At 38.8% G+C, this 18,641-nt stretch overlaps 1 protein-coding gene across 9 annotated transcripts in view; it reads left to right on the forward strand.

Moving 5' to 3' along the window:
• The window catches only part of EPB41L4A (erythrocyte membrane protein band 4.1 like 4A), a 270,520-nt gene that overhangs the window by 157,943 nt on the left and 93,936 nt on the right, over positions 1 to 18,641 (forward strand). For all 9 annotated transcript variants that reach the window (XM_082376858.1, XM_082376852.1, XM_082376855.1 and 6 more), the window contains 5 exons: positions 8,029 to 8,126; positions 9,316 to 9,436; positions 11,996 to 12,083; positions 14,351 to 14,439; positions 14,995 to 15,058. In XM_082376858.1, the coding sequence (XP_082232984.1) occupies positions 8,029 to 8,126; positions 9,316 to 9,436; positions 11,996 to 12,083; positions 14,351 to 14,439; positions 14,995 to 15,058 (460 nt within the window). The remainder of the gene's footprint in view (positions 1 to 8,028; positions 8,127 to 9,315; positions 9,437 to 11,995; positions 12,084 to 14,350; positions 14,440 to 14,994; positions 15,059 to 18,641) is intronic.

An 18,641-nucleotide genomic window follows, 5' to 3' on the forward strand; every position in this document is an offset into this window, starting at 1 on the left:
TAAGGTTTTTGTAAGCATTAAATGGAATAATGTTTGTAAAGCTCTTATAAGTTGGTTGTTTCGGCTCATAGTTAAGTGCTTGATAAATGCTAGCACTTATTATTTCGTTCTCTCTTTGCTCTGGTGGTTCAGTCAGTTACGTCTTTTTTTTTTTTTTTGGCTGCATTGGTTCTTCATTGCTGCGCGCGGGCTTTCTCTAGTTGCGGCCAGCGGGGGCTACTCTTCGTCGCGGTGCTCGGGCTTCTCATTGTGGTGGCTTCTCTTGTTGCGGAACATGGGCCCTAGGTACGTGGGCTTCAGTAGTTGCAGCACTCGGGCTCAGTAGTTGTGACACGCAGGCCCTAGAGTGCAGGCTCAGTAGTTGTGGCGCAGGGGCTTAGTTGCTCCGCGGCATGTGGGATCTTCCCGGACCAGAGATCGAACCCGTGTCCCCTGCACTGGCAGGCAGATTCTTAACCACTGCACCACCAGGGAAGTCCCCCAGTGAGTTACATCTTAAATGAGAGTTAGATTCCAAAAGATACTTGATTTAGTATTAAGAAGGGGGGAAAAGGGCAGTGTTTTATAATGCATTACTTCACATCTGTTTACCAAATACTGATGATGAAGAGAAATTTCCCTTTAGAAACTACTAACAGCTCATTAGCAGAATATATGGATTTGTGTGTAATCTACAACCCCACAATATATTGAATACAACCTTGTTTTCCTCAAGTTTTAGACCATTTCATGTAAAGAACCAGATGATATTGCTGGCTTACAGTTAGTGGCCATGATCTATAATAATTTGTTTTTATTGTACAAAACATAGAGTCGAATTTAAGTAAGTTAAACGAGCATTTAATGTGATATTATTGTACACTGACTCTTAGTATATCCTAGAGATAAAATCATTGATTTGCATGAATATGCTAACTTAAATGGTTAGGCATAATGGACTTTAAAAAGGGAAGGGAGTCAATTACATGAGATCATTTTGGCAAAAGCAAAAACTGAAACCAAAAGACAGAATCCCCCAAAATAAGCTACTAAAGGAAAAGCATACTTAGGCCAGCATTTTCAAGTCGAACATTTATCTTGCTTCAGTTCGTTGGAAAATTGTTCCAACCTACTCTGTACTGGCTCTTAGGTTGTTTGTAATTTTTTTCCTTCACTTTCTCTCTTCTATTTCTTTTTTCTTTTTTATGAAATTTAATTTAAAAAATTGAAGTATAGTTGATTTACAGTGTTTCAGGTGTAGAGCAAAGTGATTCATTATACATACACATATATATTCTTTTTTGGATTCTTTTCTGTCATAGGTTATTACAAGATATTGAATATAGTTCCCTGTGTTATACAGTAGGTTCTTATTCCATCTATTTTGTACATAGTTTGTAATTTTTTGATATGAAAAATAAAGCTACAGTAAACATGCTTTTTTTCCCTGAATTTTATTTTATTATTTTATTTATTTTTTCTTTATTGGAGTGTAATTGCTTTACAATGTTATGTTGGTTTCTGCTGTACAACAGTGAATCAGCTATAAGTATACATATATCCCCATACCCCTCCCTCTTGAGCCTCCCTCCCATCCTCCCTCCCATCCTCCCTATCCCACCCCTCTAGGTCATCACAAATAAACATGCTTTTTTTTAAAAAAAAATAATTATTTTTATTGTGGTGATTCCATCTAAGAACAGTTAAACGACAAAATACAGTAAAGAGTCAAACACAGCTCTCTTTTTTTTTTTTTTTTTTTGGCATGCGCATGTGGGATTTTAGTTCCCCAGCCAGGGATCAAACCTGCACCCCCTGCATTGGAAGCACAGAGTCTTAACCACTGAATTACCACCAGGGAAGCCCCTAAACATGCTTTTACTTATTTTTCCATGTACAGTTTTTTTTGAAAGTCACACAATTTCCTACATACGGTTAAAGACATCTTTCACCATCTAACCCATTTGTTTTACTCCTGCCCTTGTGGATGACTACCCAACTTGTTTCCTTTTTAAAATTATATGTGATGCTGCATTGAATCTTCTCATGTAGATAAGTTATCATGCTAGATGACGTATTCCAGAAGGACATTGTATCTAGGGGGAAATTGTTTTAGATGAATGGGATGCATTAAAAAATAAGGCTCTAGACTATGAAAAATATAAGTTAATAGAATTGCTTCAACTTGGAGTACCTGCTATGTGCTCTAAAATGTTTCCTGAATAGATGAAGTTGGGGGACTCTGAGGTCATATATCCTACCCTCCATTTTTATAAAAAGTTCCTGAGATGTTAGCCAGCTTCTTTCTTCTTAAACATTTTGAAGAGAGGAAACCTTACTGCTTCACAAAGCAGTGGAAGTTCAATAAGAAAGAAAAGATCTCTGGAACTTCTGACATCAGCATTAGGTTTTCTTTCTAGGTTTATGCGAAATAAATCTAACCTCTTTTCTCTTTATCAGTTTTTTAAATAATTTGTGTCCTCATGACATCTGTTAAACTTATTTTCAATTCTGATTCAAAATATTATGACAGCCTTCCATGTATTATGTGTCATTCATAGCTATCTTCTGCAGATTCGATAAGCATAATGCACATATTCGTTAAGAAGGCAGACTTTGGAGGCAGACAGGCTGGGTTTTGCAGCCTTGCTCTGCCACTCACTGGTTGTGTTATCTTGAGAAGATTACATAACCTTTAAAGTCTCAGTTTTCTCATCTGTAAAATGGCATTATAGTATTTCTTCAAAAATATGATGGGGGACTTCCCAGGTGGTGCAGTGGTTAAGAATCTGCCTGCCAATGCAGGGGACACGGGTTTGATCTCTGGTCCGGGAAGATCCCACATGCTGCGGAGCAACTAAGCCCATGTGCCACAACTACTGAGCCTGCACCCTAGAGCCTGTGAGCTACAACTACTGAAGTCCGCTCACCTAGAGCCTGTGCTCTGCAACAAGAGAATCCACCGCAATGAGAAGCCCGCGCGCACCGCAACGAAGAGTAGCCCCTGCTCGCTGCAACTAGAGAAAGCCCGCGCGCAGCAACGAAGACCCAACGCAGCCAAAAATAAATAAATAAAAGATGATGGGAGGAATATATAAGATAATACATGCAAAGTACTTACCATAATGGAAAAATGAAGTGTTCAGATGGTGGGGGTAGCTAAAATAGAAATAATGATTATCTTATATTTTCAAATTACTGACTGAAAAATGAGGGAGGAAAAGACCAACTTGGAGCCCTGACGATAGGTCTTCCGGGTTAATGTCAATCCATTAATCAGAATATCCTACTACTGCCCTCTAGCCTGCATTTCTTGAATTTGTGCATAAAGACAGAATTCACTCACTCATTCACCCTCCGTTCAATAACTATGTGGAGCATTGTTGTCCAGTGCACTGAGGACAAGGAGATTCCATAGTGACCAAAAGTGAGCTATGCTTTCAGTCCTCCAGAGAGCGAAGACGGAGAATGAGTGAGTCTGAGTGCGTGAGTCTGCCTGTTGCTTTGCTGACAACCCTATGTGTGATGACACTGACATTTTAACTCTTTCTAAAAAGAGAATAATGTTCGTTCCAAATGACTTGTTCATGATGAATACATTTTAGCTTCTGAAAACAGGTGTTTGTTTTTAAATATTTTATTGTACTTTGTTGGGGATTGACATTAAGCTCGTCAATTATTTATTATTATTATACTGGGTAATCCATATCCTTCTCTTTGTTAAGGTTAGTGTGTTTTAGCTTCTTTATGAGCTGAGTGGCCTTCAGTCACACAGTCTCTTCCGGTGTCCCTGTCTCCTTCTCTAAGTGAAGTTAATGGGTCTCAACACATCAGAGTTGAGCTGTGGGTCACATTTCAGTATGGATGCAAAAGACATTGTGACCTTTAAAGGACTATATAAATACAGGGTGATACTGCTACTCTTTGCTCCTGTATGTTTATCATCAGTTTTAAACTGCAAAAATGTTATTCCCAATCTTTGTCATTTTCTCTTGAGAGTCAGTGGGTGCTTTCTGTCCTGCTTTTCTTTTTCTTAAGTCATACATGCTATTTCCCCCACAGTGTTCAGTACTATGTTATTATTTAAACCTTTCCTTCTGTCCTGCACATTAAGTTTCACCCAGAATGATTAGGCTCCTGTCACAGGCTGCATCCTTCTCTGTTGGATGCAGGAAACCGTCCTGCCTTTCCTGTAGGCAGGTGCTCTCCTCTCAGATGTCTCAGTGTCACATTTTGCTGGCACCAGAAATCAAACTTCTACTTGTCCTCATATCTTTCAGTTTCCTCACCAGGGTCTCAAGTCATTGGAAGGTGCACTTCAGCCTTCGTTGCTGTGAGCCTTCCTGGCTGTCTTGGGCCCCAGAAATCTCAGGAGGACCTCCTGTTTGGGCTCTGGAAAGAACAGCATTTCTGACACTTGCTAAATTGTCTATGGTCCTTAGCAGCTTGTACATCCTGGGTGTCAATTCAGCTCTATTCTATGAACATCACGTAAACGCAAAATGGTGAGACCAGTATTTCAGGCCCTTCTCTTGTGTTGTACTGGTTGTACTGTTGTGATGAGTGAGGATGGGGTGCAAGACGGAGGGCTTCTCCCCCAGGGCTCATAATCTAGTTTGGGCCACAGTGCATGTACACCAGTTTGGTAATTTACATACAAAGATAACCAGTAATTGCTTTATGCGGCCTCTGCTTTGTACCAGAGTGTGTTCTGGAAAGCTTCCTTATTAAGAGGATCATGTTAAATCAACATTTTTTTTTTCCCCCAATGTGGGTACAGTGTAACTAGGGTTACAATATAATTTATTGTTCAAACCCTAACACTTGGGAGAATGATGAAGAGAGTTATTAATAATAGGGAATGTGTAACAGACTTAAGCTAGAACTGTCCTAGGCAAACTGGGATTTATTGGGTTAAGACCAGAGATAAACAAGGGCTCACACATGCAGTGATAGCCTTAATCAGAATGATGTAGAAGGAAAGACTCAGGAACTCTAAATCTGTAATTTAAATAAAAAATTGTAGTCTAGGTCCCATAAATGGACAAAATAAGTTATATATAGTTAAAAACAAGCCCTGAGATAAGATAAAATGTTCAGCATATAAAGATATGATTTTACCATATCATAGGTTTGTCTTATACACAATTAATATGATGCTTGCTGTGATAAAAACTAATAAAATTATTAGTTAAAAATAGTTTACTTGTCTTCTTTGATTTTAGTGGATTATTTTTTTTTAAGGAATGACTTAAAGATCTCTAGTATCTTTAAAAGGCAGGCTACCCAGGGAAGTTTGAACAGATGTCCTTTTTTTCTTCATGAATTTCTCAGAGACAACAAAGAATGTTCATTTTTTTCCATTTTCATCTGTCTGTCTATCTGTTCATTCATATGTCTATCATCAAGTCAACAGCTATTTACTGAGCAGTTACTGTGTGCTAAACCCTAGGTACTGGGAGTACAGTCACCAGTGGGGTCTGGTTCCTTTTTCTTTGTACCGGCTTGTCTTTCTCTGTTTCAGCTCTGTCTTTGTAAAAGCAAGGAGAAATCATCTCCTTGGTTCTCTTTACCTTTCTCTCTGAAGCAAAGTCTTATAGGATTAGGTCCCTCAGTTTCTTTATTTGGCAAAAGATTTTACTATTCAGTCAAATGTTATAAAAGTCTTAATGGAGCAAGACAAATATGCCTCTGTGACCCATTTACTCAAAAAAATACACTTTAGGAAAAGAGATTCCAAGTTAACAATAGAGGAAGGGAGTGCAGCTAAACACAATTTTCCAGCGAGCAGTAGTAATTCTGGGGAAATGTCTCTATATTTTTGCATTTCAGTTCTGCTAATGTCACTTTACTCTGCTTTTCTCCTCTTCAAGAGGAACCCAGATGATTATAACAAAGTGGGTTTGATATCTAAGATGAGCATTCAGGGAACGGAAAGTAGTTAGTACGGCTGGGAAAGTAAACGCAACTTAGGGAGTGGGGTTAGCCATTGGTAATGGCAAGAGATTTGGCTCAAGAAGTAAGCAAGTCTTGTAAGCTATCTTAGGGATCTTGAACTTTGTCCTGAAGGCAAAGGGAAGTGTCTTAAGTTTTGTTTGTTTTTAAATCAAGGGAGTGACATTATCCTAGTTACCTCTTGGAAGTGTCATTTGCAAGGGAGATAAGTATGACTAGCGGCAAGGATAGTGAAGGTTTTAGAAACCCAGTGGTTAGTGACCTGGACTAGGAGAAGGAGGAAAGTGTATAGACTCCAAAAAACAGGTTTAGTGATTGAACGTGGGTGCCTGGGGTTACACATTGTCCTGGGTTTCCCTTGCTTATGTGTCTGGAGAACCGTGGTGACATTTACTAAATGAGTAGTGGAGAAACACAGGGTGTTAGGCAGATTTTCACTTAAGCCTGTGGGTACAAAGTTGATTATCAGTCTTCTAGAAATAATCAGAGTAGCATCTAAAATTCACTAAGAACTTTGGTTGTGAGCCTTGGGTGAAGAAAAACTTACCACGGTTGATTTTTATAATTAATTTCCTATGCTTTTTTCCTGCCATTCCCAATGACAGCAAGCGTCACCTTGCAAAGAAAGAGAAATCACAGAAGACAGCCTGGTGTGTGTGTGTGTGTGTGTGTGTGTGTGTGTGTGTGAGAGAGAGAGAGAGAGAGAGAGAATAAGTGATGGTGGCTGAGGATGGCATGGATGGTTCATTGTATTGGTTCATAAACCTCTGGCCTCTTTCACCCACTGGCAGAAAGGCTGAATGGGAGGGGTAGGGGGAAAGCTAGCTAAGGTTGCATAACATCCTGACTAAGAGAGTGCTAGGGTCACATTGCCTGGGTTCCAGTTCTAGCTATGCTACTTAACTAGTTGCGAGATCGTGGACAAATTTTTTCATCTCTTTGTGTCTGTTAGCTTCTTCATCTGCAAAATGGAGATAATAATAGTACTAACCTCATTTTAAAGTCTTAAATAAGTTATTGTCTGTAAAATACTTGGAATGAGTTACTATATTTACAATGTTTAGAACAGTGGGTAGCACTATTATTTATTTATTTAGTTATTCATTCATTCATTCATTCATTCATGCATTTATTTATTTATGGCCGCTGTGTTGGGTCTCCGTTGCTGCACGTGGGCTTTCTCTAGTAGTGGTGAGTGGAGGCTACTCTTTGTTGTGGTGCACGGGCTTCTCATCGCGGTGGCTTCTCTTGTTGCGGAGCACGGGCTCTAGGTGCATGGGCTTCAGTAGTTGTAGCACACAGGCTTCAGTAGTTGTGGCACGCAGGCTCAGTAGTTGTGGCTCACGGGCTCAGTAGTTGTGGCTCACGGGCTCAGTAGTTGTGGCGCACAGGCTTATTTGCTCCATGGCATGTGGGATCTTCCTGGACCAGGGCTCGAACCCATGTCCCCTGCATTGGCAGGCAGATTCTAAACGACTGCGCCACCAGGGAAGCCTGGTAGCACTATTATTATACAAGGTTTTCTTTTAGCAGATGGAATGAGCAAAGCCGCAGATAATGGGCAACATCTTAATAAGTGGGAGGATTGATGGAATTACATTATAATGGCCTTTCTGTCCTGTATCCATGATTTTAGACCCTGATAACACGTAGCATATTGGCTGGGTCCTTGTAATTTGTTCATCCCAGTGAGAACATGTTGTAGTGTTAGTGGCAGTGGCAGTGATGAGAATGGTGAGACTAGCTTGTATGAAACCTCCACGTCAACCTGATGAGGTGTAGATACTTCATGATCTCACTTTTACCCTTGAAGAGCCTGGCTGTTATGTGAAGCAGCTGCCCAAGGCCAAGAGCTCGTGAGTCCTGGAGCTGGGATGCAGTCCAGCTGGTTTAACTTGAGAGCCTGCACTCTTTAGCCACTACCCTGATTGCCTCTGCAGTGTGTGTAAATAGTCCTTGTTCATGCAACGGCCCCCTCTCAAAAGAGCAGAAAGTGGCTTTATTTTCATTAAAGGTGATGTGTTTCAGGGTCTGAAACTACAGGTCAGGGTAGTGGAAGATATCATTAATCCCTCTTTTCCATTTCTCTTTTAGATATCAGTTTTTCTTGCAGGTGAAGCAAGATGTCCTTCAGGGCCGGCTGCCCTGCCCCATCAACACTGCTGCTCAGCTGGGAGCGTATGCCATCCAGTGTAGGTTCCACTTCAGCAAATTTGCTTCAGAGCTCTTGAGAAGAATGTTTGAATTTTTCTTTTTAAGCAAGTTTATAAAGTTCTTGTTATCAAATGACATTTTGCTAAAAAGAAATTGAATTTAGTCAGAATTCAAGTTTTAATCAGTGTGCCTTCAGAAGGGGTAAAAGTGAAGCCGGTTACATATCCCTTGTAGTAAGTTGCATGGAGTTTTAGTCACAGGAATAGCACTGATTCTTGATTCAGTGGAAGGTCTGAAAATTTGTTCTAGTCTACATTCCACCGGAGTTGATTGATCCCTCTGAGCCGCTCTGCCTCAGAGATCCCACTGCTTCCAAGCGGCTGTTGTGATGACCCCACGTGGGCAGGTGCCATCGCCAGTTTAGAGCGTGGCCCACAGTCCGCAACCATTGTCCATCAGCTCTTGCCATCAATATGGCGGCCATGGGGGCAGCTCCAGGTTGCACTGTCGTTTTGGAGGCTGAAGCTGAGGCTGTTTCCACTTATATTTACTGAGCCCCTTCTAAGAATCAAGCAGGGTATGGAGGGGATAAGACAGCATGTTCCTTGCCTGTGTGATTCTTGCAGACCATAAATAGTTTAGAAAAAATATTCTAGGAAAAATGTTGCGTAAATGCACTGGGGAACTGGTTGGGTTTGGAAGGTGGATTAATGTAGGGAGAATTTTTATAAGCATAACATAGTGAGCTCTCTGGTTTCATTTAGTTTCTTTGTGTAAACTGTAATGGGGTTATGTGTAGCATTGTATTATATTTCCATGACCATTATGTGGGGCAAATACGTTTTGAACCACATGATTTATCTCTTTGTGTCATAGCCTGAGAGAGGATATGGTTGTTTTTCACCTCAAGCATTTCCATTATATGTACTTTAAACTCTGTTTACAACATTTTACTTCATATAAACTGGTAAGAATAACTTAAATGAAAATGATAATCATAGTCTTGCCGAAAGCAAAAATTTTATCTTTTTAAGGTAAGATTTTGTTTATACTATCCATATATTCTCATCAGAGTTGTTTTAAACTAAAATTAGTTATTATCTTATATAAATTTATTAATAAAACATTTGAAGAAAATGTTTAAGCATGAGAAGAATACTTTTATTCCTGTATTTTTAGGAATATTTTCCTAAAATGGAAAAAAATTACAGTTTCTTTCTTTTTTAGCGGAACTTGGAGATTATGATCCATATAAGCATACTGCGGGGTATGTGTCAGAGTACCGGTTTGTTCCTGATCAGAAGGAAGAACTTGAAGAAGCTATAGAAAGGATTCATAAAACTCTAATGTAAGAATCACATTTTATTAACAATAATCAACATGTTGTACATTAGGCCCCCAGAACTTCATCTTGAAACTAGAAGTTTGTATTCTTTGACCAACATCTCTCCATTTCCCGCACCGCACCGCACCGCCCCGCCCCATCCCTACCCACCCCAGGCCCTGGTAACCACCGTTCTAGTCTCTGTTTTTGTGAGGTTGGCTTTTTTAGATTCCACATACAGGTGGTGTTATACAAGAATTTGTCTTTATCTGTCTTACTTCACTTAGCATTATGCCCTCAAGGTCTATCCATACACTTGAAAGTTGCTAAGAGAGTAGCTCTCAAATGTTATCACAACAAAAAAGAAATGGTCATTATGTAACGAGATGGAGGTGTTAGCTATGCTATAGTGGTGATCATTTTGCAGTATATAAATGTATCAAATCAACATGTTGTACACCTTTAACTTATATACTGTTATATGTCAATTATATCTCAATAAAGCTGGAAGAAAAAGAATCCCACTTTACGTCGCGTCGCCCATCAACCATCATTTTATGCTATTGACAGGCTTAAGAAAAGTTTCTTAACAAATCCTTCATCTGTGCCTTGAACATTTTTTCTTTTTAAAGTTTTTTTTTTTTTTTTTACTGCTTATAACACTAAAATGCACATAGGAAACCCAAACAGTTTAAAAAGTATAAAGGAAAAAAAAAAGTGTAAAAGAGAGAGTAAATCCCAGTACCTAAAGTCAACATATTTTTAGTTAATGGCCTTTCAGACCTCTCTCTTTGCATGATTTCCCATAGAGAAAATTTATTTTATATAGATTTATGTATGTATGATTTTACAATGAAATCATTCTGTACATACTGTATTTTGCAATCTTCTATTTTTTTCAGTCATCAGTACCTTGTGAAATTTATTTTTTTTAAACTATAAATATATGTTATTACCACAAAAGCCTTAATGTATTCTGGATTTGCTCTGTCTTAAGTATGTAAGTTCTTCACAGTTACAAGCAAAGCCCTATTCAGTCTCTAGGGATGAATCTGGAGATCATGATGCCAGTGTGGAGCCTCAAGGGGTATTATGTTAACACCACATGCGCTTCTGAGAAATAAACACACTCCACTAGTAGGATTTTCAATTAATGGCCTGCAGCATTGAAGTTATAATTTAATTATAGTTATTTTGGTTAAATCCTCTATACTGATTTTTGCTTTATTGCCTCTTATGTAACATTCCCCTTTGAATTTGCTTGGTTTCTTTCAGATGTATTATAGTTCAGGTGAAAAAAATGTAGAATTAATCTGGTCAACAAAAAATGTTTGCCTAAAGGATCTGTTTCGGTGAGTAGCACCAGAAGTCAGTTGCTGAATTGCAATCAGAGAAACCAGGCTCTCCACCTTGTATTAACATGCCCCAGAATGCTCTCCAGCCTGGTTCTAGAGTCCTTCGTTTTAAGGTTTCACTGAAGTGGGTGCTAAGAGAGTACTTGTTATAACATTATGAAGGGCACCGTGATTGGCACATTCTGAGAATACTGATTCTGCTAGGAGTTTCCAAGTACACTTATGTTTTGAAATTATCAGGGAGCTTTGATAAAGGGCCTTATCTGTTATATGGCATGGTGTTGACAGCGTGACTGCTATTTCTAAGAGACTAAAGCTTGATCAAGGTTTGGTAGCTTTCTTGTGTCTAATTTGTGGTAAACATTCTTCTTTATAGATTTCAAAAGTATTATATTGCTGGACTTTCCAGGGTACCATGGCTGAAACATGGGATTGCATCGAAGCAGGATTTCTTAATTTTTAAAAATTTGTGACTCCTTTCGTTAACCATTAAAAATCTCTCTCTCTCTCTCCCATACATACACACACACACACACACACACACACACACACACACACACACACACACACACACACACACACACACACACACACACACACACTTCCAGTCATCCATGGGGATTCCTGGCAGATGCTTACCCTCTTTAGGGATGAATGCTGTTTTCTGTATATTGTCACCAATGAAGATTTTGGGAAGATTTTTATACTTTGTATCAAGAAAGTGACAAGTACTTTTACAGTTTCTAAAGAACGACACGTGTGCTCAGGAGATGCTGACGAGCCCCGGTTGGGTGGTGAGGGCCCATTCTCTTCTTCCCTCCAACACTGCTCTCCTTCGTTTGCCTCCCGGTGGAGAGCTTGCCGGTACACAGAGACGTATAACTGTCTGTAAAGTGTATGCTTTTTAATTTGAGTGCTTATATGCTCAGTAATCTCTTTGGGGGTTTCTGAAACTGAGACTTTTTAATATATGTGGGGCTACTGGGATCAGCTATAATGAGCAAAACTAGATTTGGTAAATGAAATTAACTTACAAGTATCACCTCGGAGTATTAATTCTGTCACCACGAAGGCAAGAGTCTTCTTGAAATACAAAGGCTTATGTTTGCATTAGCACAAAGGATTATTTATTTTTCCAGTGAATATAGTGAAAGTGGCTTCTCTTCCCTGTGAGCGCAGTAGCTATCAGTAAAGTAAGGCTCTTTGTTTGTTTTTATGCTGGGCGTAGGGGTCAGGCTCCTTCTGAAGCAGAGCTGAATTACTTGAGGACTGCTAAATCCCTGGAGATGTACGGTGTTGACCTCCATCCTGTCTATGTGAGTAACATTTAATTAACACAAAGTATTTTAAGCTGATGACATTTTCTTAAAAAGTCACTGGAACTCCCAAAGGAAAGCAGCAGTCCTGTTGTTTAACGAGCAGATGATACTTCTTCATCTGTGTTTTTGAACACAAAGAATCTCTTGCATGGATTAAAGCCTAATGAGTTTTGCATAAAAGTCTGTGATTATATTTCCGTGTGTAGGAAACAATTAACGGGGCTTGAAAACACAACCTGGATAACAGCTCCAGAGGGCTTAGCTAAACATCAAAATCGTTTTAAATTGGTCTGTAATTGATTATATTGGACAGAAAACAGGAGGATTTTCCAGAAAATAGATTTTATGGCTGAAAAACAGTCATAAAATCACCTGCCTGCTAAAGTAGACTTTAGGCAACAGTATATGTGTAACTGTTGGTGGTTCTATGTTGGATATGCAGGTTCTGTCAATATTAGGGTTACTGCCTACTGTAGTTGTTGCCACTGCATAAATAGGAGAATTTTTGCAGTTTTTCTTCAGTGGCTGATGAAAACTTGCGGAATATGATCAGTGGGCACTTACACTGAATCTGTACTGAGTGTTCAGGATCCAGGTCTTCAACTTTGAGCCACTTCTCTAAGGTTATCAATTGGTTATTCTACACCAGTGAGATTGTAATGTCATTGTCTTTGATTTTATGAGAGTTCACTTACCAATAGACAAATCTGATTATTTGAGAAAATGGACCAGGTGTCTTATTCTTTACATGAAGTGAATTGCTAAAGATTATACGTAGATTGAATGTTTGTCATTTGGATTATGGAGCTCAGTTGGGTTGTTTTGGAACTCAATTTTTAAGAAACACTGATAAGACTTACTGTAATGCAAACAGCTCATTGACGTATTCATTTTGTAATATGTCTTTTGCTCATCAGAGTTTCCTAAAACAAATCATCTCATATTATTTGTAAAGAATTAGAAGCATCCCTGGTTATACTGTTAGTATGGCGGTAAAAGTTACATATTTGGGAGAAGTAGTAGTTCCCTGATAAATTACAGTCTAATCTCATTAAACCATTAAATGCTCCATACTCCTGTCCTTTAAAAATACTTCTAAAACTTTGTGGAGTAATTTTTTTTTTTTCTTCTAGCCACATTAATCTTGTTAGGTTTTCAGTTTTTTAAAAAATACATTTTATAGGAAATGTATAAAGAGAGTCTTCTGCAAAATGCCTCTGCATTTGTATAATGTTTATTCTAATTCAAAAATATTTTTTTTGTGGGAGGTGGAAATTTATGGCAAATGAACTGAATTCGTTAGAATCTTCCATACATTCCTTTAAAATCGAATTTTTAGAACTGAAAGTGGGCAACAGCTGATATTTTTTGAAAATATATTAGTTATCTTATGTTCCTTGGTAACTTGACTTTGCAGGCTGTTATTTGACCTTAGGGTAGAAAAAAGATGGATACAAACACAATTCTCTGTGTGTTCTTGGTATCCACTCTGTTTGTGACCTTTTCATTTCAGAATCCCATTTTCTTAATTGGGATTTGTTATTGCCCGGAAATGAAGGGTTTCCAGTCTTTACCTACCAGAAGAGATCGTATTTTAAAATTTTTGAGCAGTCTTAAAATCACAAATGGAAATAGGAAGCAGCATGCTGGAGACCTCAGAAAATCCATGTGTATGTCTGCAGGTGGCTGCCTGAGGTTTCTGGGGAGGGTGGTGGTGAACCAGGACTCATGATTGTCCCGATCAGAGAGTAAGATCAAGACGAGTCCTTGGAAGGGGCCCTTGAGAGCAGCCAGTGGTTGTCAGTTCTTGGCTGCACAGGAGAATCACCTGGAGCATTTATGTGTTTTTGATACCTGGGCCCCTTCATTACACATTCTTATTTAACCGGTTTTGATGGTACCCAGGCATCAGCATTTTAAGCTGCATGAGGGATTCCAGTTAATGTGCAACCAGGGTTGAACACCACTGTAGAAGCAACGTGGGGTGAATCAGTCAGTGGCTGGATTGGTAGGTAGTCCAGGTTCTCTTAATGAACTGAGGTGACCAGTTAGAAAGCACTAAGAAAAATTTTCTTAAAAACTTTGAAAAAAATGAGCAGCACATTAGCTACCATGATAGCTTAGCTAGCTTTCTAAGCTGATGTCTTTCAAAAACCAGATCTAGTATTTATGCAACAGATTATGTGTGTATGGCTAGTTACAGTTTGAGAAAGAGTTTTTACATGAACAAATTTATGGTTATAAACATATGTTTGTTTTTGTAGGGAGAAAACAAATCTGAGTATTTCTTAGGATTAACTCCGGTTGGTGTTGTTGTCTACAAGAATAAAAAACAAGTGGGGAAGTATTTCTGGTAAGTTTAACTTGAGGGCAGAGTTGGTATTAAAGTTGTACACTGTATGTATTTGGCTTATGGGACTTGTATGTCATCGAAAGCGTTGGGGAAAGGCAAACAGGTACATTTCCAGTGGTTGACAAGTAAATGAGTGAAATTGGGTATAAGTTTTCTTCCAATGCATATCAGTGTATCTTTTCTCTGTAAATTTCAGGTATTTTGATTCTGGACTCTCTTGTCCATGGAAGCTGTGTGTAGTAGGATTTCCTACCCATTCCAGGGTAGGCTGTGGGCCCAGGACTCCTCTGAGTTCTAACTCTAAATGGGGAGGGATCTGAGAGAGATAGGGGAGCCCATAGCACTCACTATGTCTGGGAAGGCAGCACCACCAGGGCCTGGGGACTCCAAGCTTGTCTGCATTTACTGGAGAAGCCCAGGAGAGTGAGAATGGAGTTTTGTTCAAGCAGGTGTCCAGAATAAAGGATGTACAGGGAACTCTCTACAATTACAGTAGCAGTCTATAAACCAGTCTTTTTCTACTGAATACTTCCCACTATCTGTTTTGCTTTTCAGGCCTCGGATTACAAAGGTTCACTTCAAGGAGACACAGTTTGAACTCAGAGTACTGGGAAAAGATGTAAGTTTGTGTTTAGTGCTTAGCTTCCTTGAGACAGGAAGTCTTGTCTACTCATTGATAACTTAGAAGACACGGTGAAGTAAAACCGCCATGTTTTCTTCAGCTGCAGCCACATGGAAGGAGGTTAATTGACTCATGTGAACAACTTGTCAAGGAAGGGAAGGGGAAATGAGTAGAAATGAATGAGTTGATAATGGAGAAATGTCACTTCAGTTTTAGCAAAGGAAAAAAAAATAACCTTTCTAGGGCACAGGAGAGAATAGGATGTGATTATCATTATTAGTGTAATTCGATCTTCAGTATGGTCTATGAAGGTAAGATTCATGTAATCAGAAGGGTGCAGCCTGCATGCAGGATAAAACGTGTCCTAATTTTGTCCCGAAGTCAATTGAACAACAACCTGTAGGGAGTCACACTTCTGTTCTTTCCCTAGTTGAGCGTGGTAGATAAACCAGATGGGAAATTCTGGATGCTTTCAAGGGACAGTGGAAGCCAAGGGTGCAGAAATGCTGACGGTCACTCTGCAGGTTGGCAGTGACCTCCAGGACTGTTTGGGTAGTGGGTACAGTGTTTGTCAGAGCCTCAGGGTGCTCTCGTGCATTGACAGGTAGCTTTTAGGAAACTGGGCAAAAGAAGACAGGATGTGAAAGCTTCCTTTTAATCTCCCTGTGAAAATAATGCTCCCTTGAAGTGCTATTCCTATAATTCATGTTTATGGGATATGCGGGTGAAAATATGACGTAGGAGAATTCATCCTTCTGTCTCTTTGATGTTAACTTTATGCTGAAAAAAAACTTAAGTGAATAGTGTTGAATTGACTTTCTAATAAGATACTTGTAAAAAGAAGTAAACAAAATCTGCTGATGCAGCCACAAGCTGGGATACAGGAAGCAAAGTGGCTGCAACCACAGTTGGAACCTGGTATCTGGCTTAGTGTCCCACATGTAGCAGGTGCTCGGTAAATACCTGTGGCCTGATAAGTGAATTGATGTACTGGGATGGTGGGCTGCCAGATCAGAAAACCTGATACTACTATTGGTTCTTCTTCTAGAAAAAATACAGTAATCCCTCCCAGAACTGTGTGATATGCTGCCAATTATTGATGAAACTAAAATTGGATTTTTGACTTGAGTTTTAACTTGTAAGGAGGGGAAATTCCTGGTTTTTAAAGGAACAAATAGTCTAAAAAGCTTATAGTAGTTCTCAACAGTCTAGTCTGAAGAAAGTCCAGTTTTCTTCAACCTTAAAAGATGTGCTGATAAAAGATTGAATTAAAATTATCCAAAAGTATTATAGAATAGCTCATTAGATAGTAGTGTTACACAGTTTTCTTCCTATCCTGCTGCTGGTTTCACGTGACTTGATAATGCAAGGAGTAAGGTCTGTTTAATACTTGGAAATAACATTTCAAGTTTTTAATAAGAATGTGATAATGGGAATTCCCTGGCAGTCTAGTGGTTAGGACTCCGCTCTCTCACTGCTGAGGGCCTGGGTTCAATCCCTGGTCAGGGAACTAAGATTAAGATCCCACAAGCTGCACAGCCAAAAAAAAAAAGAGAAAGTGATAATAAAATGATAAGGCTTTTCATGAAAACAAAATAAACAAAGGGGTTACATCAATCTAAAAAGTTTTGGCACAGCAAGGGAAACTATCAACAAAACAAAAAGGTATTCAGGAATTCTGAATAAGTCTAAAATTATTTTTAGACTAAAATTAAAGTCTAAAAATATTTAAGTCTAAAATTATTTTAGACTTAAATTATTTTTAAGTCTAAAATTATTTTTAACTTAAAATTAAATCAATCAGTAGCCAAATTCCAACTCCTGTACTCCAAAAGAAAATAAAAATAATAATGTCATCATTGCCATGGTAAAACTTGTACGTATTACATTAGATTCTCCTCTCAAAGAATTCATTATTTGTTGGGGGGTGGTGGTAAAAATGGATAAAGGGGGTCAAAAGGTACAAACTTTCAGTGATAAAATAAATTGTATATATTTGAAAGTTGCTAAGAGAGTAGATCTTAAAAAGTTCTCATCACAAGAAAGAAAACTTTTCTGTAACTATGTAAGGTGACAGAGGTTGACTTACTGTGGTGACCATTTTGCATTGTATACAAATATCAAATCATTATGTTGTATACCTGATACTAATATAAGATTATATGTCAGTTATACCTCAATAAAAATATAAAAAAGAAAAAGAATTTTCATGGAAGCATTACTATTATTCAAAGTCATTTTTCCATTTAGACCTAAGTTATTTTTGTGAATGAGGCCCTTTGGTGAACTCCTTGTACATTATTATTACAGTGCCTTAAAATGTCTTCTACTACCTTGGGATAAATATTTGGTAAAGTTGCAGCTAACTCGAACTTTCAGCTTCTTACATTTCTTCATTATTAAGCGAAAACAACAACAAAATTGATGTCAGCATGTGATTTTTTTTAAAAAATGGCAGTCTCCACAGGGTGGCCTGGTTTCCTACACACACAGCTCAGTCCCTTTGCTGTAGCATCTCTGAGAAGGCACGGATGTTTGTTTGTGTGCAGCCTGAGGCACTGCGTGCTCCTGGGTCATTAAGCTTAGTGGCAGTGGTCTCTAGTAAGGTGCCAAAGCAGGTCACATATAACTCAGGCTTGAATCAAAGGAATTTTAAAATTTATTTTATTAAATAGCACATTAATTTAACCAAAGCACTCCATTTTCTGAGAATTCCGGCTTTGCAGACTCTTCTTTCTCCACCAGGGTATTTTTGTGAGGTGGTGATTTACATAATGGTAGAATGAAGTTGATTATTATGGAGGCCTAACTGTAATCATAGATTAAATAAGAAAGGCCCCTGAAACCCATTACCTGGAACAATAATCACAGTCAGCTTGAAAAAGGATTGAAATCTTTATTCTACTGGTTTTCCAGTCAGCTGGTCCGGTCAGAGAGACTTAACTGTCTATGTTAGGAGCTGTTAGGGCCAAAATCAGAGATTCAGTTACCAAAAGAACAGCAATGTCCTACAGATAAAAGATTTTCCTGGTGCCACACTATGCCACTAACACTGTACAATTCCACTTTTTAATATTTACCATGTCCAACAAAACTCATTGACATATCTTATTAGATAGTAATAATGTCTAACATCTGTTTATATATTGCTTTGCATCCACAAATAACAATCTCATCTTTTTTCTTTTCAATATCCCCACCAATGTTTTCTTTTTTTTCTTTCTTTTATAAATTTATTTATTTATTTATATTTTTGGCTGCGTTGGGTCTTCGTTGCCGCGTGCGGGCTTTCTCTAGTGGTGGTGAGCGGGGTCTACTCTTTGTTGCGGTGTGCGGGCTTCTCATGGTGGTGGCTTCTCTTGTTGCAGAGCATGGGCTCTAGGCACGTGGGCTTCAGTAGTTGTGGCATGTGAGCTCAGTAGTTGTGGCACACGGGTTTAGTTGTTCCGCGGCATGTGGGATCTTCCCAGACCAGGGCTCGAACCCATGTCCCCTGCATTGGCAGGTGGATTCTCAACTACTGCACCACCAGGGAAGTCCCAGGAGCCCCATTTTTAACATGATGAGTCTGAGGTGTCTG

Source organism: Balaenoptera borealis (assembly GCF_965194805.1).
Source record: "Balaenoptera borealis genome assembly, chromosome: 2".
In the NCBI taxonomy this organism is placed as follows: Eukaryota; Metazoa; Chordata; class Mammalia; order Artiodactyla; family Balaenopteridae; genus Balaenoptera; species Balaenoptera borealis.